The sequence below is a fragment of the Momordica charantia genome, assembly GCF_013281855.1.
Source record: "Momordica charantia cultivar OHB3-1 chromosome 10 unlocalized genomic scaffold, Mcharantia_2.0 BLBB01000010.1, whole genome shotgun sequence".
NCBI lineage: Eukaryota > Viridiplantae > Streptophyta > Magnoliopsida > Cucurbitales > Cucurbitaceae > Momordica > Momordica charantia.
This window is the reverse complement of record NW_028275158.1, coordinates 6,653,997-6,680,055: the sequence shown is the minus strand read 5'-3', so window position 1 is coordinate 6,680,055 and position 26,059 is coordinate 6,653,997. Positions and strand designations below refer to the sequence as shown.

At 32.1% G+C, this 26,059-nt stretch overlaps 4 protein-coding genes and 1 long non-coding RNA gene across 5 annotated transcripts; 3 read left to right on the top strand and 2 right to left on the bottom strand.

The window, feature by feature from the left end:
• The first annotated feature begins 560 nt into the window (after nucleotides 1–560).
• On the top strand, nucleotides 561–3,311 carry CYP707A1 (cytochrome P450, family 707, subfamily A, polypeptide 1). Its single transcript, XM_022281221.2, has 7 exons — nucleotides 561–810; nucleotides 923–1,241; nucleotides 1,391–1,777; nucleotides 1,871–2,039; nucleotides 2,134–2,240; nucleotides 2,409–2,527; nucleotides 2,614–3,311. Exons 1-7 carry the CDS (start codon nucleotides 623–625, stop codon nucleotides 2,705–2,707), a joined length of 1,383 nt encoding a protein of 460 aa, XP_022136913.1. The 5' UTR covers nucleotides 561–622; the 3' UTR covers nucleotides 2,708–3,311.
• Nucleotides 3,312–9,808: 6,497 nt separating this feature from the next.
• On the bottom strand, nucleotides 9,809–14,438 carry EMB3006 (embryo defective 3006). Its single transcript, XM_022280696.2, has 8 exons — nucleotides 14,089–14,438; nucleotides 13,811–13,879; nucleotides 13,585–13,614; nucleotides 12,763–12,795; nucleotides 11,962–12,032; nucleotides 11,381–11,462; nucleotides 10,428–10,520; nucleotides 9,809–10,146 (listed from the first exon to the last, which is right to left on the bottom strand). The coding sequence occupies exons 1-8, from the start codon at nucleotides 14,194–14,196 to the stop codon at nucleotides 10,087–10,089; spliced, it is 546 nt and encodes a 181-aa protein (XP_022136388.1). The 5' UTR covers nucleotides 14,197–14,438; the 3' UTR covers nucleotides 9,809–10,086.
• Nucleotides 14,439–17,658: 3,220 nt separating this feature from the next.
• Nucleotides 17,659–18,750, bottom strand: LOC111008116 (protein MODIFYING WALL LIGNIN-1). The gene is made up of 3 exons (XM_022280703.2): nucleotides 18,616–18,750; nucleotides 18,323–18,537; nucleotides 17,659–17,922 (listed from the first exon to the last, which is right to left on the bottom strand). The coding sequence occupies exons 1-3, from the start codon at nucleotides 18,718–18,720 to the stop codon at nucleotides 17,685–17,687; spliced, it is 558 nt and encodes a 185-aa protein (XP_022136395.1). The 5' UTR covers nucleotides 18,721–18,750; the 3' UTR covers nucleotides 17,659–17,684.
• LOC148208461 (uncharacterized) lies at nucleotides 17,768–19,111 on the top strand. Its single transcript, XR_015788517.1, has 2 exons — nucleotides 17,768–17,910; nucleotides 18,639–19,111. It is a non-coding gene; the product is annotated as an uncharacterized LOC148208461 (long non-coding RNA).
• Nucleotides 19,112–21,750: 2,639 nt separating this feature from the next.
• LOC111008115 (uncharacterized) lies at nucleotides 21,751–24,364 on the top strand. The gene has a single exon (XM_022280702.2). The coding sequence runs from the start codon at nucleotides 23,641–23,643 to the stop codon at nucleotides 24,241–24,243; it is 603 nt and encodes a 200-aa protein (XP_022136394.1). The 5' UTR covers nucleotides 21,751–23,640; the 3' UTR covers nucleotides 24,244–24,364.
• The last annotated feature ends 1,695 nt before the right edge of the window (nucleotides 24,365–26,059 follow it).

Here is a 26,059-nt window from a genome sequence, read left to right as displayed (position 1 = left end):
AGAGTCATTAGATTTGTTAGAGAAAGGAAAACAATAACGTCCCACATTGACTACGTAAAGAAATGATCCATCAATTAACACGGGATCTTTTTGAGTGAAACCAAAAGTAAAATCGTGAAAGCTATGCCCACATATATTTGAGATACAAAGGGTATCGTCATCAACTTCAAATTCTCTCTCTCAATTAGGAGAGACCACAACAACTTCCTCGGATCAAATAAAGTCATGAAAGTTATATCCACATATCTGATCTCTCTCTCTCAATCTCTGTGTAAGAAAAAAATGGGAGGATCCCCCACACGCTAATTTTGTAACCCTTAGGCTTTGGGACACGTGCTGCGAGAGTCCCTTTCCTTTGTTGGCTTTGGGACACGCTAATTCTGTGTAGCCAAAACTCTTTTAAGAAAATAAAAGTAAAACAAAAATGAACCTAGAGAGAGAAGTATGAGCTGGAATGAGATTCCGTGTGTGCGCCTTGAGCTGTACTGAAAGCCCCTCTTTCTCTCTTGTTTCTCCCTTCGCCATTAATTCACCATCAAAACACTATATATACCCCTTTCTCAATCCCATCTTTCTTCACCCTCCTCTGCAACTTCAAACTTCAAACTTCAACTTCATCACCATGCTCTGTTTTCTCTGTTTCTCTCTCTTCTTCTTCTTCTTCCTCCTTCGTTCTCTCTCCAAATCCTCCGCTGCCCCTCGCCGGAAACTCCCCCTGCCCCCCGGCTCAATGGGCTGGCCCTACATGGGAGAAACCTTCCAGCTCTACTCTCAAGACCCCAATGTCTTCTTTGCCTCTAAAAAGAAGAGGTCTCCCTCTCTCCCTCTCTCTCTCTCTCTCTCTCTCTCTAAAGTTATCATTTTGTTGTTTTTGGGTCTGTTTTTGAAGTGGGTTTTGATTAATTAAATTGTTTTGATTCAGATATGGGCCAATTTTCAAGTCCCACATATTGGGGTATCCTTGTGTGATGGTTTCGAGCCCTGAGGCTGCCAAGTTTGTGCTTGTCACTAAAGCTCATCTCTTTAAGCCTACATTCCCGGCCAGTAAAGAGAGGATGCTCGGCAAAAATGCCATCTTTTTTCATCAAGGAGATTACCATGCCAAATTGAGGCGGCTCGTGCTTCGAACTTTCATGCCTGAGAAGATCCGAAACATCGTCCCGTCGATCGAATCCATTGCCAAGAACACCGTTCAATCTTGGGAAGGCCAATCCATCAACACCTTCCAAGAAATGAAGATGGTATAAGTCTCAACACAAAGAAGAAAACAGAGTGAAACAGAGCAAAACAGAACTTCTCTGTTTCTTGTTCCTCTGTTTTTCTTTGCCCCATTTTGTAAACTTGGTGTTCTAAAAGCTTATTCTTTCTTCTTCCTCTCTTCTTGGTTTAGTTCGCATTCGAGGTTTCGTTGCTTTCGATATTCGGAAAAGACGAAGCTCTCTACTTTGAGGACCTGAAGCGATGCTACTACATTCTCGAGAAAGGCTACAATTCGATGCCGATAAACCTGCCCGGAACACTCTTCCACAAGGCCATGAAAGCCAGGAAAGAGCTAGCAAATATCCTCACCAAGATCCTCTCAACCAGGAGAGAAATGAAGCGCGACCACAACGACCTCCTCGGATCGTTCATGGGCGAAAAGGAAGGCCTCACCGACGAGCAGATCGCCGATAACGTCATCGGTCTCATCTTCGCCGCCCGGGACACGACCGCGAGTGTTCTAACATGGATCTTGAAGTATCTAGGAGAAAACCCAAGTGTTCTTCAAGCTGTCACTGTAAGACCCATCTCTCAACTTTCACATACTCACCAATCTCACTTCAAATTCTCTTCTGGTTGAAAATTAATTCTCCTCTGTTTTCGGTTGTAGGCTGAACAAGAAGCAATAATGAAAGCAAAACAGAGTGGAGATGATAATCTCACCTGGGGTGACACCAAAAACATGCCAGTCACTTCAAGGGTCATTCAAGAAACTCTAAGAGTGGCCTCTGTTCTATCATTTACCTTCAGAGAAGCAGTGGAAGATGTTGAATTTGATGGTAAAAACCAAAAAACAAAACTTTTACTACAAAAAACTGTTCAAATTTTCAAAATCTAAACCAGTTTTGCTTACTCGGTTCCTTCTCTCCACAGGATATTTGATTCCAAAAGGATGGAAAGTTTTGCCTCTCTTCAGAAACATTCATCACAGCCCAGAAATTTTCCCCCACCCTGAAAAGTTTGACCCTTCAAGATTTGAGGTAAAAAAACAAACAAACAAACAAACACCACTATTTATTTACTGTTACTTACTTTCCTCATTTAGCAAAACACAAGATCATCCTGATGGAAAATGTTGGAACTTTTTTTTGCGCTACAAATTTGGAAAAACCACAAACTCAATGATTGTTTTGATATGATTGGAACAGGTTGCTCAAAAGCCCAATACCTACATGCCATTTGGCAATGGGACCCACTCCTGCCCAGGAAATGAATTGGCCAAGCTGGAGATGCTGGTTCTACTCCATCATTTAACCACAAAGTACAGGTGGGTAAAAAAAAAAATTTAACTTTTTTCAAAAGGGGTATTTTGGGAAATGTTGTTCTAACATTTTTGGCTTGAAATTTATGCAGGTGGAGTGTAGTGGGAGCACAAGAAGGGATTCAATACGGCCCTTTTGCCCTTCCCCACAATGGACTGCCCATTAGAATCTCTCTAAAGAAGTAGAGAGAGAGAGAAAGAAGATTGTTCCAAAAATTTGAGTCCCAAAATTCAGATAGCAGTTTCTAAATGTAGAAACAGTTTGCCTTGGAAAATTGCTCTTCTCTCTCTCTGCGATCCAAAAATAAAGAAATAGTTAACATATTCAAGATAACGTATTTACGAAATACCCTCTCGGTGGAGTCAGAATCAGACCAAATGCTGGGTCATGGATCAGAAGAGAGAGAGGGGGGAGGAGAGAGAAACCCACCTTGTTTTTTGGGGAAGGGGACAGTTTATGACTCACAAGAGAGTCATTATTAGTTATAAGTATAGAGATGGATATAGTTTTAAATGGCAAAGCCAGAAGAAGAAGAAGAAAACAAAGCCTTATTCAATCTGACCAACAACAATATCTGCAAGGCACCAAAAATCAACGGTCCTCATTTTTTTGCCCTTTTTATTCTTTTTTATTTTACAATTTTCATGAGATGAAAAGAGGAAAAGTCCTCAAGGAATGATTGATGTATTTACATTTACATACCAATATTTTTTTTTCCCTTTTTCTTTTTGTTGTAACCAAAAATTGCCGCAAGGCCAATAAATCTAAATAAACGTTCTTCTCGAGTTATTTGGATGAGTTCTTATTGTGTATTTTCGAAGAGGGAAAAGATTATATATGTTAGAATAGAGATTGTTTGCTTGTTGTATCGAGTAGATCCATGATGATATGGATTGATAGATGTTGTAATTTTAGATTTGAAATTCTCCTCCGACTTTTCGCCTTTTATGAATGTGCTTTTTCTTCTCTATTGATGCTTGTCGTCCATTTCACAATCTTACTTTTATAAGGATCAGCGGAACATCGTAGTCTCAACTTATGTTCCATCGAACAACTCTATTCACATAGTTAAGATATGGGTTCATGTGAACCATGTGAAGAGTGAGGATGGGTAGTTTATTGCATGTAAAATGATATCTAACACTTACGTTTTTTATAGGACAACCACAAATATGACTTGTTTCCTTTTTTATTTAAATGGTAAAGGAATTCAAATCATTAGAATTGGGCTTGGGTGCTTTTGTAGTTATTGAATTTTTTTATATATACACCATGAAATTCCCTATAGTTTTTGACCCTATGATGCACGGGAGGTGCAGGAAAAACCACCAATGAAGAAGATCCAAGAATGATGTTGGTCCGATTAGGTACTTACCAAAATGAAAGGAAATAAAAGAACTCGTACTCAGGGTAGGTAAACATGCGAGTACGATCAGAATGAGTAGAAAGATCAACTAGCCTTTTTAAGAAATCATTTTGCACATTTTCGTTTCGTGCCAACCACCAAGACTTTTGCAAGCATGTTCTTTAAAGGCGAGAAGTGAGATTTTTTCTTTGTTTTTTTTTTCAAAAGAAAATCTTGTAAATATTTAATATTAGACGATAGTAAATAATTTCTACTCCCTGCTCAATAGAAAGTATTGTAACATAATTTATGAAAAATTAACTGCAATCATAAGTTATTTTTTTTCTTTAATGTAAAGTACAGTACTGTCCTAAAATAAAATGTTGGAAAGTTTAGGAATTAAAAGCAAAATAAAAAAGCAAAACTTTTTGTGGAAATGAATGTTGTTGGTGCAGTGAATTATGGTTATTTTAGTATTTATGAGTCAAACATTGAACAGACAGCCAAACATGACCATGACGTGTTAACTTCTTAATGCTACAAATAAATCATCCCATCTACCCTTATACTCAACATTTTGAATTCTTGACTTACAACAAATAAGAAAAGAAAAACATTAATTAGACAATTTAATTCTCTCTCTCAACTTTGACTTTCCCATGACTATTATTTGTTCAACAGCAAAAATTAATGTTCAAATAAATAAATTCTTCTATATTTCCAATGAAAAAAAGCCACGTGATTTGGCTTACATCGCATCTAATTATTGTATTTTTCAAATAGAAAATATCTATGAATGATTTCAACACAAGAGTCTCTTTGATTTTTTAGGTGAATCGAAACATAGTTCAATAGATAAGATAAATTTGATTCGATCTTCCTCTACAAAAGTAATTAATTTATTTTTATATTTACCCAAAAAGAAAGTTGAAAATTGTGAAATTAAGAGAGCTAAGTTTGAAATAATTAAAAGTTAAAGGGTAAGGATGAGAAATTTAAGTAGGTGGAGGGACGTATTCATAATGTCATTATTGTATAGTCGCGGGGTGTTTCAAATGGTTTTGTTTCTATATAGATATAGATTTCTTGAAAATATAGAACGAAATTCTTAGATCGACACATTTTCAAATATTGATCTACCTAATCTTCAAATATACGCGTGTTTTTTTTTTCAAAATTTTAATTTTGTTGAGTCTTGAAAACTTGGAAAGATTTTCAAAAATTCAAATCTTGTTTTGTTTTTCACGTTAATTGAGGTTAAGGACGGTAACGTTATTCTTCTTTTTTTATTTTCGCCATAGCTAAATCAATTCTATGACAAATTTTAGTGTAATTGTGCATTAACTAAAATAGGGTAATATTATTTGAAGATACTAAGATGTTATAAATAGAAGTACCAAGCTTTGATATCATCGTCCTTAAATTGTTCTAATTACAGAAAAAGAGAACTTTTTATTAACAAAAGAGAGCCAAAAGGACAAGTATGTTTATGATAAAAATTTGATGGCGGAAAGAATTGAATTCAAAGAGTGCAAAAAAACCTACCGTAAAGAAAAAGAGCTCTTATGTTCAAGTTAGTGGACCTGTCTGTGGAGTACGTCTATGTATTTATAAGCATTGACATATGGAACCCACTCAACCGTTACTAAACACGATAGTGAGATTCCATACATGAGATCTACAGTGGTGGGTGAACGCACGGTTGAGAGCAGTTCTATTTGATACCCTCACTTGACCTTTCTTGAGGTCAAGAGGAGTCTAAGTGAAGTTGATCTCAAACTTTAGTACCATCTCTTTTTTTGCAACGTGGAAGGTCGCTTTATGTCATACAACATAAAGTATTTCAATATATATCAATTACGCAAACATAAAATTTATCATTTATGCTCAAATTAATATAGAATAAGTAGACCTTTAAATAGCCCATATTTGAATTATATTGAGGTTGAAACATCTACCTTCGATAACTTGAATTCATTTTCTCAATCACAATTACAACTGAAAAATGATTTGTAACAATAAAGTCGCTATTCATCTTGTTTTATTTAGGTTAAACTGCATTTTCGATTCGTGAAAGTTTGTTGAATTTGATTTCCATACTTTGATTCATTAAATTGGATCTTGAACATTTTTATAAATTAATCATGCATTTAATAAATTTGTATTGATATCTTATCTAATTTTTAAATTCATGGGTCAATCTATTAATAGTTGAACTAATTAAAGCATTGATAAAAGATTCTTAAAAATGAGAGGTGGAAGATTGTTTTATATTGTAGTTAATAAAAAATCAATTTCATGTCAATAAATATACGAAAATATATTTTTTAAAGATTTTATTGATAAAATATTCCAAAATGTTATATATAATTTAACCCTAATAATTACACCAGCTATTTTCCATCCCCATCATGTGGGATTGATGGTTTGGACTTCTGTGCAACTACTAACTGTGGCTGCTTTCGTTGACTTTCTCAAATGCCTACAAATAAATAAATATATATATATATATACATATATATATATATATATATATTTTATACAAATAGATGTAGATTTAAATTTACGAGATTTTAATCCAACAGTGATACATCAACGTAATGAAGTCATACTTAAGTTGGCAAGAAGGTAAATATATTGTTTGGTCATTAAAAATATACACTAATTTTCAGTTTTCTCTTTAATATCTTAAAATTAAATTTATATTTCACCATTTAAAAAAAATCAATTCAAAAACTGAACTTAAACCCAATTCAAATAGGTATAACATTATTAATTATTAATTTAGTTTTAAGATGGTAGATTCAAAAACTCTACTTTGGATTTGAATTGTAATAAAATTGTAATATGACAAATGAAGCGGAACTATTTATGGTAAATACATTTCTAAGTTTTTCGATTAAGTAGGTATAGGATATTATTGAAATTTTATATCGAGTCGGAACTATGGTATGAATGTTGAATATTAAACATGTTAGTTCATATATAACTAATACCTTGTCGAGTTACTTGACCTATCCATTTCAATTTCATATCAATTATTGTGTAGGAATTTATACAAGTACCAAAAAAAAATGTGATGAAATTGACCAAACCAAATTGAACTTTTCATCCATATGAACAACAAATGTTAATAAGTTCAGTTTCATAAATTATAAAACCGAAAGTTTATTGGTTGGCTCGGTTTGTCAATAATTTCAATCAATTTCAATATTATATTTCTATCAACTTTCATCAATTCGATCTAGAAAACAATTTTATACGTCAGTTTTTTATTTTTCTTAAATTAACTAGTAAGTACAACATCATTTTTGGATAAAAATAAAAAAATAAATAAAATTAAAACATAGAAGATTATGCTTAATCTTTTAATTAATCATTGGGAACAAAATTGAACAGTAGTATATAGTTAGAGGAAAAAGATTTAAAATAATATTTTGGTCTATATACGTTAGCTTTTTATATTAATTTTGGTTTCTGTACTTTTAAAATGTTCGTTTTGGTCTCGATAATTTCAACTTTAGTTAATTTTACTCTCCGTACTTTTAAAAATGTTAATTTTGATCCATGTATTTTTAGAAAGTAACTATTTTAATATTTTTTTTCTAAATTTTTAACCCAAATTATACACCTAACGAAAACTCTTTGATATCAAGTTATAATTACATTTCAATAAATATATTGAGTGTGATTTTGTAATAAAATTGTGATAGAAAATGAGATTAAGATATTACAAAAATAGAATGAAATAAACCAAAATTTAAAACTTTGAAAACATAGGAACGAAAATGAAGTCAAGGTAACCGATAAAAACAAAAAAAGAAAAACAGTGGGAGGAGAGAGAACAGGATTATAATCAAATGATGAGAGAGAGAGAGACACGTGGCGTCACAAAAAGAGCTGACATTGGTTTGCTTGCATTCGTGGCTGCCATCTTTAATAAGAAAACAAAAGAAAGATTGCATGTGTTTCGCTTTTGAGATTTTTTCCATTTTTTCCATTTTTCTCCATTTTCATATATATATTTTATTTCCCAATTCAATGCATATCCAAACAATTGTAAATCAAATTGGCTACAACTTAAGCAATTTCAAACCTAAAGGAAAACCCCGTGGTCTATTTTATTTTTAATATATTGTCTCGTTTCATCCATTCTAAGAACCCAAAAAAAAAAAATATATATATATATATACATATATATCTTTTTTTATGATACCAAACTATCTGACACGTGTATGATTTATTGTTCTGATCCCATTAAAATTAGGAAAAAAAATGATGAGAAGAGTAAAAATTCAACAACTCATCTACTCTTTTTTTCTTTTTTTCAGTTCATAACTCATCCACCTATCAATTATAAGTTATGACTTTAATTGCATTGTTGTAATTACAATCCCTTCTCTAAGATATTTTTTATTGTCATTATTCTAAATATCGTTTTTTTTTTTGACATTTTGTTGGATTGTGATTGCTAAAATCATTATTGTCATGAGTGTCAAGTTTCTCTTTTTTCTATAGTGTCGCATATTGAATTAATAATAACTAATTAGACTTTTATTATATTTTTATTATGTACTTGAAAAAAAAAATCATTTGGTTTTTTGAGGTATACGCTAATTACCGTTGAGTTATGCTCGTTTTGGCTAAAAAAATCATTTGGTTACTAATGAAAATGTGATTGGTTTAATAAGAAGTATGCAGTACATATATCTCATGACAATTAATTGTTGATTGGGCGCTTGTTTTTTTTTTTTTTTCCTCCTTTTTAAGTTCAACAAATACATGGGGTTGAAACCTTTTATAAATTATGTGTAATGAATCTCCCAAAAAATAGCAATCATTGTCGAGTAATTAATTAATATTTTACTTTTTCATCAAACTATTTAAATACATTTTCATCGTCATTTAGAATAATATAATATCAATCAAAGTTCAACGGATTCAAAATTGTAGTTCATGCTTATCATGTTAAATCACAACTTAAGAGTGATAAATCACAAATTAAGAGCAATTCAAATGTCTACATCCTAATTTAATTGACAAAGATTGTTTCGTGTAAAGAACTCACCATCCCTCCCAAGAAATAAAAGTCAATCACTCTCTTTTCTTGCAAAAAAGAAAAAATAATAATAAAAGTTAATCACTCTCTTTTCTTGCAAAAATGTATGTACTTTGACAAATTAAATTAGGACATAGTTTGATTAGATAATCAAATCTTTAGCGAATCTTTAAGCCAACTAATCTTTGTCACTATTTTTTGTTAGAGGGGGAAATTCATTTTCTTCGCCCCTAAACTTTGATAAATTGCATCAACTTTCGTCTAAACTTCTAATTTTATCAAATAAAACTCTAAATTTGGATAAGTATTGCAATTTATACTCATTATCTAATTTCCATTAACTAACCCACTAATTTAATGAAAATTAAGTCCAAAGTACAAAATTTTAGAGTTAAATAACTCCACCAAAACTTACAAATTTCAACCAAATAAAACCCACTCTAATGTTGTTTTTTACTTAATTTCATACCAAATATATATTTTATAATTCAACACACATACGAGTATACTTTTATCAACGAATTTTCAAACAAAATCTTATTAGATGGTAAAAATTGCAACAATTTTTAAAGTTAAAGGTTAAGATGCAATTAGATGAGATTAAAAATTTAGACTAAAAATTGATATATCTCCCATAAATGTCAAAATGGATCATTTTCCTATATATATATATATATATATATATTTTTCAATCTATGGCACTGGACCCCACCCCCACAACTCAATTGGAGAGTTTGTTAACCTCAACTACAACTCCCAGACACATTATCTATAAAAATATCCCAACTCATTCTTAACTATTTCTAGAGAGGATTCCCAATTGTGGGTAATCTCCACTTCTAAAAAGAGGATGCTAAAGCCTACTAAAATTGTCCCTAGATATCGTGGAAGAGGAGAAACAATTTTTAACTTAGCTGATGCCTGATTGGGCATTGAAGATTTCTTTGATACAATACAGAGTGTATGAATTGAATGAATAAAACATGATCCACAACTTATAACATGTAAAATATTGCAGATATTAAATGGAAACCTTGTGCTAAGCTGAAGAAACCGACATATAAAGCTACCTAAAAAATCTACTCGTCACATAACAACAATCCCAGATGCATTTAACACAAGAAGGTTAGATAGGATGGCAACAGCGAGTTGGACGCGAATTACGGATCACAGGTCTCGTTAACGCCATCAGTTGCATAAGCTCTGCATCTATTCCATAGCTGTGAATGTTTGCAGGTTAAATATGGAGGTTAGGAACTAGGTCTTGAGTTTTATTCTTTCAGATTGTTCAAATTCTTGAAATCTTATCAGAAAGTAACCATTATTTTCAGGCTTCCCATTGTCGAACACTGTTTTTTAAGATAAAACTATGATTATATGTTCAATTAAACAAATCTAACCAACCATCAAAGTTTCCTTACGTCAGCCAACATTTTATCTACCATTTCACAATGTTTGTCCATTTAAGAGGTGGAAAAAGGTAAGCAAATAAAAGTTGCACCTTTTCAACAGCATCTGCTGTGCCCGAGACATCTTGCACTCCTTTCCTTAGGAGATCAATACGGGCTTGAACATGCTGGTTCTGTTCCTCAGCCTAAAAAAGATTTCATTCATAAGAGAACTTGGAAACTTTATTTGTTAAGAAACTGTTAGGTAGAAAGAAAACTCTAGTAGATGAAGTAATTGAAAATCTTTGTAATGACTCTTTGAGAAGCCACATATCAATTAGTTCTGACCATACAACAAAAGACAGCACAGATCATCTTCAGGAACCACAGTGGAATGGAAAGATAAGACAGATAAATTATCAGTAGGTCAGAGATAGCACCACATAGAATGTTAGGTACTCAGAGATATAGAAAATACATGGGAAAAAGAGTACCACGTATAAACACAACCAAGAAAACACGAGCAAAAGGACAAGTGTTCCAAATATATTGCGGTTGCCACCAAAAGAAGCTCACACGTTCTGGCCTTGGCAAAGCCTTTTCTCACAAGTGTACCAAAGCAAATGGTACTCTTTAGCCTTTTTACCTAACAGCTAAGATGCATGCTTAGAGATAGAGCAAAGCAAATGCATACCCCATTCATTTCAAATTCCTATCCCAGAAAAAAGATCCATTTAATACAAAACTAATAGTTCATTTCAAATTCCTATCTAGAAAAAAGATCCATTGAATATAAAACTAGTAGTTTTGTTGCAACTTTTTCAGTTCTTCAAAAAGAAAAAGTGGTGATACCTTTAGTTAGATTTAATAATGAAGAAAAGCCTACATTATGTCATTCCACTTAAGTAAATTAAGAATGACAACACCCTCCCCCCACCCCCGAAAAAGTATTATACGTATAAAAACACACACGCCCGCATAAATCATAAAATAAGAGTAACAATGTCAGTTAAGTTGGTTTGGTTTTTAGATGGAGAAGTTCGTGACTATTACAAGTGTTGCTCACCGTTTTCAGCATATCCTTCAAGCGCTGGATCTCATTCTTCTTTGTCATGGACAGATAATTAGCAATATCCATTATATTAGTCCTGCATTTAGACATTGTTATTCGTTTAATCCACCTGAGAAACTCAATCTGTAAAGGCCTAAGGAAGCCCGAGTCTAAAAGCTCTTTTCCATCCAATGTGAAAAGAAAAAGAAGAGGGAAAAAATAATTATACAAAAAAGAAAACCAAAAAACTAACATATAACATTAAATGAGACAGTACAAGAAAGGCACTATAGAAAGCATAAGAAGTGTTAAGAAATCTAAAGTTCTAAAAGTATTGACAAAATTTGTACAAGAAAAAGCAAATGCCGTAAGCATATTGTCTTAAAATCTCCGACTCCCCCCTTCCCCATCCGACTAGTTAACATTATAAATGTTATATAAAGTTCTTTTTTTCAGGTAACGTATATGACGATGCTTAGATTCTTCATACAACAAGAACTATAATTGTAACTTCATATCATTGATCCGACTATCAGAAAACCTAACTTGTTTGGACCACTAATTCAGAAAATAACCACACAGCAAAAGATACCTACTTCTTGGAATATAAAGGATCTAGACCTTGTTCTTCCAAAAGTTGTTCAACATTATCAAGTATAGGTCCCACCTGCATAGAGTATTACTGTTACAATGCAAAGCAAATAGTGCCAAAATGAAAGTGGGAGAGTCATCTGCATTGGCACAAAAGACAATCAAACATAATCATTTCAGACTAACCCCCCACAAGCAAAATTTACTCGCAATAAATTTGACAGGAACTTGGATCTTGAGGAGAAAAATGTCATTGCACAGAACGAAACATTACAGTATGTCAATTACTTCTCCTCTCATGTAAGCCGTAACCAATCACCAATTTCCACTATTTTTTTACATCGCTCATGTTTATTGTCTTCTTTAATTGAAATCCACCATCCCTTATTTGGATAAAGATGTCTGACACATTCAAGACTGTGAAAACTAGTTTAGTTTTTCAAAAACAATATATCATAGTTACAATGAAGGTCCTCTCCATAATCATATTGAACTTGTCCAAGGAATCAGACCCACATATAAAAAATAAGAATGACAGCAAAACCTTTGAAGTGGATCAGATCGTAAGAAAACAATTACAAAATAAAATTATGTCCTACAGGTCTTACCAAAGGAAATCAATAAACAACGGATGACACATCCAAGGTTGCTCGCAACTCACAAGCACGAGCTAATTATTAACATTCAAAGCAATCAACATGGTTGACAAAATTGCAGTTGTCAGAGAGAATGTGATCGATTCTTGCTAATAACATGTTAACAAAGCATAAATAATCACAATAAGTTGACAGAAACAATAGCATTACCTGTGTTTCAATGCACAATGACTCAAACTCGTCCTGTATATTTCAGAAGTGGCAGTGTTATTGACCAGATATTGCAATATGTCAAAAGAGAATTAAGATGAAATGCTGTTCACGACTATGGTAAAAGTTATTCTGAGGCAGGCGAACACTAGTCTATGGCAAGCACCTTGAATCAAGAGATTCCGTGGGTTGCTAGTAGCCCCCGACCAAAGAAAAGCAATTTGCACTCTACTGCAAGTCAATATTCAACATTTTTTTCCTATTTTCGAGTAAAGTTTCTTTTTCCCATTCATTACTCTTAAAAAGACAAGCAACCGAAGCAATTTTATCAAATAAACCTATCTGTGATATGCCTGATCATAATTTTATGTATTCGTATCTAATCAAACAAACTTTGTGTTATCATATATTTCTGTATTTTAGTTACCATACAAAAGGATATTCATTCTATTCTAAATTATGTGTCTCATTTCCAGTACATTCAGTCACATTCCCACGCCATAAGACAAGTAACAAGCTTCTTGTCTTAAAGTGAACCTCGCCTTGTGAAAACACTAGATGAGAGCTTCCACGCTAAACATATCTATAATTATAGATAAAGATCTAGAGGATATAAATACAAGCAACAATTCAGTGACATGATGGTTAAATTTAAGAAATGAGAAGATCCAACTAGAACAATATTATGCATAGAATAAGCACTATGTCATTAAGTGACTTGACGTTCAGAAAAAGGAGAAATAAAATTATCACATTATTAAACAGAAAATCCCAGGAGTTATTTGGATGGACTATGAAGCAAAGCCTCAAATGGAAATATACCTCTATGTTTCCATGCAAAGAAGTTATAACCTGAAAGTTTGATAAACAACAACATTATTCCACTGTCTAAGAAAAGACAGGATTTGCACAGCAACAAAAGTAACAGGAACTGAAGATCTCCAATTAAAATTACGGCATTACACTATGTCCGTATGATACTAATTTGCTCTCACTTTAGCTTTCCTGAGAGGATGGAGGGAAAAATAAAAGAGTAGCACACTTGTACCTGAATGAAAAGACGATGAAGATATTCTTGCTCCGCATTTGTAAATCTCAAAAAGCATTCCCGAAACTCCTAATATATGTAACAAACAAGCACAACTATACAAATTTTAGCGTCTCTTTCAAAAGAATAATAACTAATAAGAAATCTATCATGAGCAAATTGCCACTTGGAACGTAAATTCCCATTATCAATCACCAATTCCACAATTTCCATTATTCTGAAAAGACGATGCCTATGGAACGAAACATTATACCATATATTGGAACTTTCGTGCTTACCTCCCTGGAACAGGAAGTGAGGAGGGAACGAACGGCGAGCTTGAACGACTTTTTCAGATCGAGATGGCTAGAGCTCGCTGGAGTACTAACCTCGTGCTTCTTCTCCATTTCGCAAACGATTGCACAGTTCGATCCCCAACCCTATCTTGCTTCGCTCTACACAAACACAATTCTGCAGAAATGACGCGACGACAATAGGAGAAGAAAACAGGAAGCGGCGGCAAGTGAACGAGTTTCTGAGTTAAGTCCGGCCAGTTCCGGCGAGCAGCGGCGGCGACGATCAAAACTGACGAAGAAATTGAAGTCCGAGAATTCTGAACTACGATTACTGGAGTAAGCGGGAGATTTTTGGAGTTACTTGCTAATAATGTAATACTTTAAAAGTACAGGGTCAATATTGGAAACATTTGAAAAATAAAGGATTAGTACATCACTATTCAGAGAGTATAATTACAATGGTATAAAATTTATGGAAACAACCCATTCAGATGGTATCTATTATCCAATTTACTATTTCTAAAAGGAAAAATATCAAATCTCCAAAATCCTCCATTATTGAAAAAATTCAAAAATTTCATTCCTCCGACTTTTCTTCTTCTTCTATCGTTCTATTTTCGTCCATTCCTTCGTCTTCGACCATCGTCTCCGTTTTTCTTCATAACAATCTATCTAGTTTTTCCTTCGTCTCTGGTTGTCCATCCATTGTTTCCGTTCGTTTATCCCGAGGTTTCTTTTTTGTCACCGGCCGCCCGTCGATCATTTCAGCCTTCCGTTTATCCCGGCCATTGTCTAGTCGCCGACCGGAAGGTTGGTAGGTTATTTGCTTTGTTTGTTAATTGTAGAAGAATATAGTCATATATATTTTATAGTTATATATAAATTATATCTCCGTATAAATGTATGTTATAATAGCTATAGTTTCTATCACCGTTGTTAAGTATATGTTGCTTAAGTTTATAGCAAGATATAGTTTATATTTCTATATAACTGAAAAGGTAGTCGGATATAGTTTATATATATATATATATATATATATAAATAAGTGTATGTTCTAATGGCTATATTATTGAAATTTGGCAAAAAAATGTAATAAAATAAAAAAAATATTTGTAATCAATTTCATTATTTAGTAAAATATATTAAGGAGTAAATTCGAGGATTATGATAATAATTGAATATTTTATAATAAATTTCATTCTTTAGGGAATAATGAGAATGATTGATTTAGGTCCCACAATAATTGAATGTTTACAAAATCAAATTTGGAATATTAATTTTTTACATTTAAATAAAAATCAAATTATAATAAATATAAATACTATAAATAAGGGTAAATTTAAAATTTGAAAAAAATTTTAAATAAAAAAATCTTAAGACCGTAAAATTTGTAAATATTTGGCCATTTGTTAAAATAAATTTACAAAATAACTTATTCAAGACATTATCTCAGAATTAAATCATAAAGGGATTTTATCCGCCAAGCTAACCCAGTGGGCCGACTAGAGTTCCTTACCGAATTCTTTCATGAAAGCTTTCACACAGGACCCGTTTTATAACTTCTTGGATTTTAGTTTTTCTTGTTTTTTATTTTTAGTTTTTTACTTTTAAAAAATAAAAACATAACTCAAATATATTTGATATTTTTTATTTTCTATTTTCAGAAAACCAAAAACCAAAAATCAAATAGCCGTTTAATAACTATTTTTTGATTTTATATTTTTTTAAATAAGATGTATAGAAAATTATTTTCTTAACAAATATATGTCCGGGCCTTAATCTCTTTTAAGTTGGTGTGAATATCTAACATCCTTGTATCTGCTCTTATGACAGTGAGACAAATGTTCAAATATATAAACATGTCCAAAATAAACAAATCCACCATCATTAGTATTCATATTATTCACTCTTAATGTTTACTAATAACTACACGTTCAATCAATAGTACAGATGATCTTCATGGCTGCCTTTTATTCACTTACATTTGATGGCTGCCTTTTATTCACTTACATTTGCTCTCATAATCGTAAATATCAATTCTGAACAAAGAGCAAGGCATCTCATAGAGTATCAAAAAATCGACAAATATTAAAAAAAAAAATTCACTAATATAAACATAATATTCATAATAAGAAGTTCTAACATATTTAAAAATGGTTGAATATTTATTTTTTAGTTTAACTAATTTTTATGATTTTTTTTAATAAATATCTATCAATATCAATATTTTTATCGACATTTCTATAAAAGTGAAACCTGACATTTCTAGGGAGAGATCTTCAACTTCCAAACAAAGCATAATCATCAAGTCTTAATCTCCCATTTTTTCTCATCCTTATTTTAATTTTCCAAGTTTTCCTCGGAATAATTTCTTACAAAAATAGTCTTGTTTCAAGTTTGTCATATCCAAGATTGTACGCATTTACCTAATTTCCAATCATAGTCAACATCTGTGGTTTGCTTCGCTAAGTAGCGAAAGATTCACACTGTCTTAATGTGTAATTTTCATGAATTTTATTTTTATAATATTGTTATCGTAAATTAAAAGTTTAAATGTATTTTAGTTTCTTTACTTTTTTTTAATCCAAAATCCTATTTTAATTTCTAAACTTTATTGTTTTTTTAATACAATTCTAAACTTTATTGTTGGTTCTATTTTAGTCTTCAAACTTTTAAATATATTTTAACCTCTAAATTTTGTATCAAATTTTAGTTTAGTTTATAGACGTGTGTTTTGTTATTTCTTTTCTGTCTAAATCGACAAATATTTGAAATTAAATTACATAGATAATTATTACCGTTTAAACTATATGGCAATTTATATTAAACAATAAATATAAAATTAACGACACCAATTTTTATTAATTATAGATTAATAAATATGACACATTTTTATTAATAATGTTAACTCATATATATAGAATTCATTTTAATTCATGTATTTTGAAAATGTTAATTTTGATCATTGTACTTCAAATTTTAGTTCATTTTAACCATGGTACTTTGAAAATGTTCATTTTGGTCCCTATATTTTTTAGAAGTGATCATTTTAGTCGCTTCTTATAAATTTTTAACACAAATTTTTCACCCAACGAAAATTGTTTAGTATAAAGTAATGTTTACATTTTAAAAAATATATTGATTTTAATGTCGTGTTGAAATTTAAATTTAAAAAAATGAGATCAAGAATAAAATTAAGGGACCAAAATTGTTGCTTTTTAAAAGTAGATGAAAAAAATGAACATAGGATTAAAATGAACTAAAATTGGAAGTAAGGGATCAAAACAAACATTTTGAAAATATAATAATCAATTTATAATTTAATTAAAAATATATTATTCAATTATTATACCAAAAAATGTTGTGCCAAATAAACTATCCATTATCCAATTCGTGTGCATTTTCCCCGATTTACAATTATGAAAAAATAAAATAAAATAAAACTGTGAACTCGAGATCTCGCGGCCCGTCTTGGGGAGGCGCCATCCACAGGAATACGGCGACCGGGGGAGCTCTCATCCAATGGCGTTCACGCCGCCGGCAACCGGCCACCGGCCGCCGCCGTTCCGACGCTTTTATTTTATCTTCTTCCCTCTCTCTCATTTTGGCTGTGCGCTAGTTTTTCCGGATTCGTCGATCTGAAGGCTCTTCCTCAAGATTGTTACGGCGGAGCCAACGGTTGAGCCTACCGTGACGAGGATCAGAATTGCAGAGGCGACGAATACGCCGGCCTTCACCAAGTAGCACTCGCCGCCTAACCAGCCCGCCGCGTACGGCTGCCGTCTGCTCATACTCGACGCCGCGCTCAGCAACACGATCACCACGGTAAAGCTTGCCCTAGAAAATCAAATCTCGTGTTTGAATTTCACTTCCGATCTGATTCCATTACGATTCGAATAGTGATTTGTGTGTTCCTTTAGAAGAAACCTTTTGTTTTATGATACAATTTTACTTCTGTTTTGTTCTTGAGAAACAACGATCATTCAGAAATTTAGGGGAATAAGAAACAATCTTATTATGTTCTCGAAATCTGACGATTTTCTTTGAAGATTTAGAATCAGTAGATAGAAATGTCATCAAATTCTCAAGAAATTGAATACAAACATGAATGAGATTAGATGATGAGTTCATGAAATCTTTATGAGAGGTTGAAATTGAATATTTATGACCATGGGTAGGTGATTTGAGTGAATTTTTTAGGAACAGTTAAAACAAGATATAAATGAACTACACCTACCAAGAAACAACCAGAAGAATTATGGCTAAATTTGGTCTTTTAGAAGATTGATTGCTGCATTTTTTCTCTCTTGAATTGAACTTGAAACTTCTGCAAAGTAAAATATTCCCAATAACTTGAGCCATAACCAAACACACCAAGGCTGCAACTCCATATCCAAATGCTCGATTTTCTGGCAAATAACACTGCTTCCCATCCAACTTGAGGTCTTTGATCTACCAAAATAAAGATGAAAGTTAGTCAAAACTACCAAATCCTTATTGAACAAAGACTCTGTTTCATGAATTCTATACCTTTGTTCTGTGTAATTCTGCAGCTATACACGAAACAAAGGCGACGAGCGCGAGCGAGACAACTATGGAGAGGGTTAAGGTGTACCCGAGACGGCGTTTTTCCATGGCGGGCTGTGGTGTTTTGTGAAGGAAGAATTTAAAGCACAGAGAAAGGAGTAGCTTGAATGTGACTAAAGAGGAATTGGGAGCTCATGGGGTTGCTTGCTACTTTTGAGTTAGTAGTTGAAATTTTTCTTTCAATTGGCATTTTTTAGTTGCTTGGAAACAGAGATACCAATTTGGTTTGTTTGAGACCAACCTGAATGGAAACTTGGAAAGTGTGGTAGTTTAATTTTTTTTTCTTTTATTATTAGTTTTCTGGGGGTAAAGTTGACTTAGATTTGGCAATTTGGTCAATTTAATTCAATATTGGTACGCTATGTCCAATTGGGATTTTGGATATATGTATGTGATAATGGATGGAGGAAAATTACAAGTTTGAAAGGGAATTTGTGAACTAATTACTTCAACAAAAAAAAAAAAGGAAGAAAAAAAAATTTCAGATTGAATTTTCTAACAGTTCTTCAATTAACTGTTCCATAATTTAACCAAAAACTATATATATATATATATTATGATTTAATGCTTATTTACAATGTTACTAAATCGGGTTAGATTTGCACAATTAAAAACTACGAATAAAATTAATTTTATTCGTTAGAGTCTAAATTTGATAGGTAGATTTTCTAATCATTGTCTATGATTTTGAATTTTTTTTTATGATTTTGATTATCCAATTTCAAGTTACATAAATTCATGATTATCAAACTCACATTAAATATAAATTATACAAATTCCTTATATATTCAAATTTCTCAATCCATGATTCTTTTAGTACAACAAATGTTGAGTACGGAAATTTAAACTTCTTACGCCACAGAATGTCATTTACCGTTGAGTTAGACTCATTAATTAATCACATGACTTAATCTCATAAAAACGACAACTTAGATAAATGGTTAGTTTATCCTTTATTTTCATTCAATTTCTCCTCATGGGAGGAGAGTACTTTGACCTTGCCCTAAAATATTTGTATTTTGCAAGTGAATTTATTTTTAAATCTATGTGTACAAAAATGTATGCATATAACATTAATTGTATATTTTAATTCTACATAGATTTAAAATGTTATTGGTATTTAATTGTTTTACATAAAGTGCTCGGCATAAATAAAAAGATAAATAATATTTTTAGTCTCTTACCCTGTTGTTCCAATTTCTTTTTGATTTTTTACCTTTTGATTTTAAGCTCACACCACAAGCTTGGAATTACAAAAGTTTAACCACATTATTGTTGAGTATCAAAATAGGATTACTTGTTTTCAGCTTCTCAACGAAAATAATGTTTTAAAACTCAGACAAAAATTCATATCTTGTGATTAATAACTTAGATTCTTAAATTATTAAGAAAAGACAATTCATAGGATCAAGATAAAATTTTAGTCTATCTTGTCGTTTAAACCCTCTTATGGTCTTTGTACTAGTTCAACTTTCACATGCTCTTTAACTTGTCTTGATATGTCGTCCAATCCACATACATTCATTTTTCACTTAGCGAGAAGTTCAAACCTTACCTTCACATTTATTGTATAAAAAAAGTCTACTAAATATAAAAAAAAAAGTCTAAATTATTTATATAAAAATTAAAAATCCACTCATTTGCATACTTGAAGTTTCAAATGTGGGAGGGGAGAGACATAGATTCACAATGTGCATGTATTCATCTGTTTGATATATGTAATTTAACTTAATTTAATATATATATATATATATTTTTTTTTTCTTCTTAACATACGATAGAAATGATATTTTTTTTTAAAAATGAGGAAATGGAAATGAGATTTTCTTTTTTGAAACAAAATGGAAATGAAATTGAAGTACTAAAAAACACAACAACGTCTTTAAAAAAAATTGCCTTTTAGATTCCTTTCGTAAATAATAATTATTCTTCCTAGCATTGGGATTAATTGCTAAATTTCTTTTTCTCCAATTCCATTATTAGAAAGACTCTTTTTTCTTTTCTTTTCTTTTCTTTTTATTTCTTTCCCTTTTTTCCTTCGTGATTTTGTAGCTTGATTTTATGGTCACGTTTGTATTTCAATTTCAACAGGGAATTACTTTTAAATTTAGTTTATTCAAAGAATTGCCTTAAAACTATTCTGAAAGGATAATTTCGGACAATTTCTCTTTCTCTAGGTATTTATTGGTTTTGTCAAAAGTTTAATGAGTGTAATTGAATGCGTTGCTTAAAGGATTCGATTTGCATCTTTGGAGTCGTGAAGTGGAGCTACTTTTAAGTTTTAATTTGTGAGCTTACATGTCGTTAAGGATTTAATAATATCATGTGCGGCACATAATTCTAGTTACGTAAATTCATCTATTCTATATATAAAAGAAGCTATAGAGGGAAACTTTAATTCCTATTTTACTTTTTTAATTTAAACATTTTTATACTTATCTTGGGGTCAATTTTAAAAAAATATATATGCAATTCTCTGTCATTCTCTCCTTCTTTTCCTCACACCCACATCCTCAAATTCTCTCTATTTTTTTTATTCTTAGAAGTTAGAATATATATAATTTTGTCTCTTTATTTTTACGAATTAATTAAAAAATTATAACTTATTTTTAATTATCATTAATAAGGAATTTTAAAATTTTGGTAACTTTTTATTTTCTATAACTATATAAAGAGTTAAGAAATATAACTTATTTTTAATTATCATTAATAAGGAATTTTAAAATTTTGGTAACTTTTTATTTTCTATAACTATATAAAGAGTTTTTTCTTACTCTTTCTCTCAACTTTTTCCTCATCAAAACTTGAGCCTTTTTCTCCTTTAATCAATGTCTTTATGTTTTTTTATTAGGTAGATTGTTTGATTTACCATTCAAATTTTAGTTTTTTTTTCCAAATGCAAAGTTAATAATTGTTATTTCAAAGAATATTTGATTAGCTATAATATAATATATAATTTATTAGAACTATGAACTAAATATTCGTAATAAGTTTATGAATATTGGTTTCAAATTGTAAAATCCAAATTACTTAAACTTACTTTTTGAAAGTCATTTTTAAGCTACCTACTTAATTTTACGAGTCATAAACCAACAAAATAAACCTAGACTTGTTAATTCCCTCCCTTTGTTTAGGTCCGCAGTGGTGTGTTCGTTCACGCAGGAGTTATGGCTTTGTTTCTTTAGATGTTTTGGGATTGTTTGGGCCCGTTCTAGAGACTGTAGGGTGATGATGGGGAAGTATTGTTATTCCACCCATTTCGAGACAAATGACGTTTTCTTTGGCAAGCGTGTTTTCTGAGTACTCTATGGGGTATTTGGCAGGAGAGAAACAATAGAATTTTTAGGGGAGTGGAGAGATCTATGGATTATGTGTGGGATCTTATTAGGTTTAACACTTCTCTATGGGGATCAGTCACTAAGGCTTTTTGTAATTATCAGTTAGGAGTCATACTTTTGGATTGGAGCCCGTTTCTCTAGGGTTTCCTTTTGCTAGGCTGTTTTTTTTGTATGCCCTCTTATTGTAGTCTTTATTCATTTATCTAAAAAAAAACATTTCATACGTCTTAGTTGCGAGAACGAGTGGTCTCTTATCTTTAGTCTCACAAAATAAGAAAGACTTTTCAATTATACAATTAAACAAATAAATAGAGACATCAAACTACAAAGAAGAATTAGAGATTTTTTTTCTCTTCGAAGGATAAGATTCTCAATTATGTCCTCCCCTTTTAATTTGTCCCCATCACTAGATATGACATAACTGGTCCAAATTTGTACTTTTCTCTCTTCACTAAAATTCGTTGGACACTAGCTCCATAGCTGCTATTACTAGCCATGCCCATTGTTGTTGAGTAAAGAAGTGGAAGGAAGAAGAAAAGATAGTGACAACTCCTTGTGTTCCCTATATCTTGTTTCACATTATTATACAATGAAGCTTTAGTTCCATGAAAAATTGTTTCGATTAATGGTTGGAGATGCGACTAAGGTATCGTATTTGCTAGATAAGAAGATTATGAATATATAAGTGAGAGACAAACATCTCAATTTAGTATGAACCTTTTTGTGAACAAAAAGTAAAAGTCACGAGAAATTATGTTTAAAGTGAATAATATCGTATTATTTGTAAAATATGTGGAAAAGTCTATTGCTCCAAACAAGTGGTGTTAGAATCTGTCTTTAACTTAGCATATTGGTAGAATCCTTGACACCGAAAGATGTAGTCATGGTGTGATTCATAGTTGACAAGCTCTATCGAATAGGTAGTATGCTCGAGAGAAAAAGAATTGGACAGATGAATGACTATTTGAAGGGAGCTTGATGGTATTTTCGTGGAAGATGAGAAAATGAGTTGACCAGGATAAGAGTTGGACAGATAGATGATTATTTGAAATGAGACTTGATGATACTTTGTCCAAAGAGAGAGAGGATTGTTTTGTTGGGAATACTGAATAAAGAAAATATCACGAATATGTGTGAAGATTAATAAAAATATTTTTAATCTCTTTTTCATACCTCTAACAATTAAGAAAGTGAGAGTGAAGTTGAAACAATGGCCTGAACAATGTCTAAATTCTATCAACAGCTAGGAATTAGCAGTGCAAGTTTGGTATTTTGCTTTACAAGAAAACAAAAGTTGAGAGTGGGCAAGATTCCCTGAGAACCAAACTAAACTATTAGCACACAAAATTCTGCTATCCAATTCCAAACAGGATTTTGTATTTGTTTTTTAGGTTCAGAATTCAAATGCTTTGGAGGCAGGAAAGGTAGAGATACCAAAACCTTCCCCTCCAATTGAAACTTGGAATTCCCCCAAAAACCTCAATTGCGAAAACCTAAAATTATATAGCCTCTACGAAACCTCAATTGCAAAAGCCGATTCAAAATTAGAAAACTCACAATTTCAAAATTGCTGCAGAGATTAATCCTGCCGGATGTTGACGGCCTCAAATCCCCAATCTCCGAGCCCCAAATGCCACCGAGATTGATCTCCGACGCAAAGCGCCGCACTCACCCGCTCGTCTGGTTCGCCGCCGTCCTCTGCACCATTCTATCGATCGCCGTCATAATCGGAGGCATCGTCGTGTTCGTCGGCTACCTAGTGATCCACCCTAGGATTCCGACGATCAGCGTCATCGGCGCGCATCTGGACGGCTTCCAGATTGACGTCGCCGGCCGGCTCGAAGTCCAGTTGACGATCGTCGTCGAGGCGGAGAATGACAACGCCAAAGCGCACGCTAGCTTCTCCGATACCAGCTTCTTCCTCAGCTTCCTAGGGATCAGAATCGCGCGGCTAGTGGCCGATCCGTTCGCTGTGAGGAAGAACAGCTCTCACAAGTTCCAGTACGCCATCGCTTCGTCGTCGATTCCGCTGAATCCGGAGCAGATGGAGGAAGCGGATTACGCTCTGAAATCGGACCTGAGTCGGTTCGATTTGAAAGGGAATACGAGAGTTCAATGGCGAGTTGGAATGCTCGGATCTGTGAAATACTGGTGCCATCTCCATTGCGAGCTCAAATTCCATCCCTCTAATGGAACCTATTTGAGTTTGCCTTGTAGCTCCAAGGCGAAATGATTTCTCTGTTTAGGATCCATTTTTCGTTCTCTTTCCCCTTTTGAAACAGATTTCTGTTAGCCAAAAATAAATTTTTTAAAAATAAATTTCATGAGAAATTTTCGTTCCGTTTCTTTGAAAATTATGAATTATTCATCATGTTATGTGTAAAGAGAAAATTGTTAAGGCCTTTGATTCTAGAGGAACTAATTTTTTACTTTCCAAAAGAATTATCAAAGTTTTACTTTCTATCATATATCACTTAGTCGTGTTCCATTTAATAATTTTGAAGTTAAACATTGATTGGTCGACTGAATTTTAGTTGCATTATTTAGTTCAATTGTGATTGATTTAGAGTTTCATATATCTATAGGTTCGATATAAAAAATATTGAAGTATCGCAAAAAAGTTAGACAAAATATAAAAAACATCATTGTTGATATGAACATAATTAATATTAAATAAATTTTAACTTATTTAAATGGAGTGAAAATGTTTATTGTGTTATTTTAAATATTTATTATGAATTTATTTTTATAAATTTTTTTTCGACATTAACAGTTTTTATCAATATTTTTATTACATTTTCATAAAATTAAAACTTCCATGTTTTCCTGGCGGCAGAATGGATTCAATCTATATTTGTTTTTTTATTTTTTCCGTAATTGATATTTTTTTCTACATCCGATTTATATAAGTTAACGGTTCGTTTACATTTCTATTCAAGACTCTATAGTTTCTATTTTCTAAGTTGGTCTAATTGTCCTTTTTGCTTTCACCCTAAACATTTTTTTGTTAAAAAGTTGAACTATCTTTAATATTTAGGTAAAAAGTTAAACTTTCTTTTTCATAAATAACCTTAGGTTGATTTATGAGTATAATAATAGAATACTAAAAAATTAAGCTTATAATAATAAATAATGAGTTTCATCCATTGATGAATCAACTTAGGTCCCTCTTTAAATTGAATCAAAGTGGTGGTCAGATCAATTATTTCTTAACATAACGAGGGAGGGTTGTACACGAGTCGAGTAACAACGTAGGTGCACGAGAGTATAAATAAGTACATACTTCGTGTCACAACCATCTCTTTTTTATAGTATCTACAGACCGATACCTGCTACTTCATCTGGAAGAAAAAAAATCAATGATATATACCGGTCATTTAGAAGGAAGAACCTCCATAAAAAGATTAACTAATGGAGATGTTATCCCTCACATAAATACTCGTGATCTTCTCGGTAATCAATGTTGGACTTTGTTTGCACTATTTACAAGTCCAACGGTATTTTACCAAAACTTTAATATCGATATCGAACCCTTTAATTCGTCGACCTCATTTAGCTAGCTTGGCCTCCATTTAATTCCTAGCTTGATTTGTTATCTGCAATTGGATGCTACAGACTGGAGGTTGGAGAGCTTTTGGGAAGCTCGTAAATTTGGGGACCATATAAATATGCTTTTCTTCTCCATTATACCCTTCCCTTTTTTGAGGTTTGGCAATTGGAAACTGGAAAGCTTCGTTTGTTCCTTTACAGAAAACAACCTACAATAATTACAAAGTGTGGTAGTACAATCACTTTCATTTGGTTTCAGACATTTTTTTTTCTTAGATATCAAAACTTTCTTTTTCTATTTTTTTATGTTACAGCAGTGCAATAAACATAAATAACAAATTTTGAGTAAGGGTTAGGTTCGATTATTTAATTCGAGTAGGGTTTGTTGGATTTCTTCATTGGGTAAAGTTGATATTTATTATATTCAAAAGATGTCAACTTATATAGAGGAAGTGTTAGGAGTGAAAACCAAAAATCATACCCTTGTGGCCCTCTTGTCT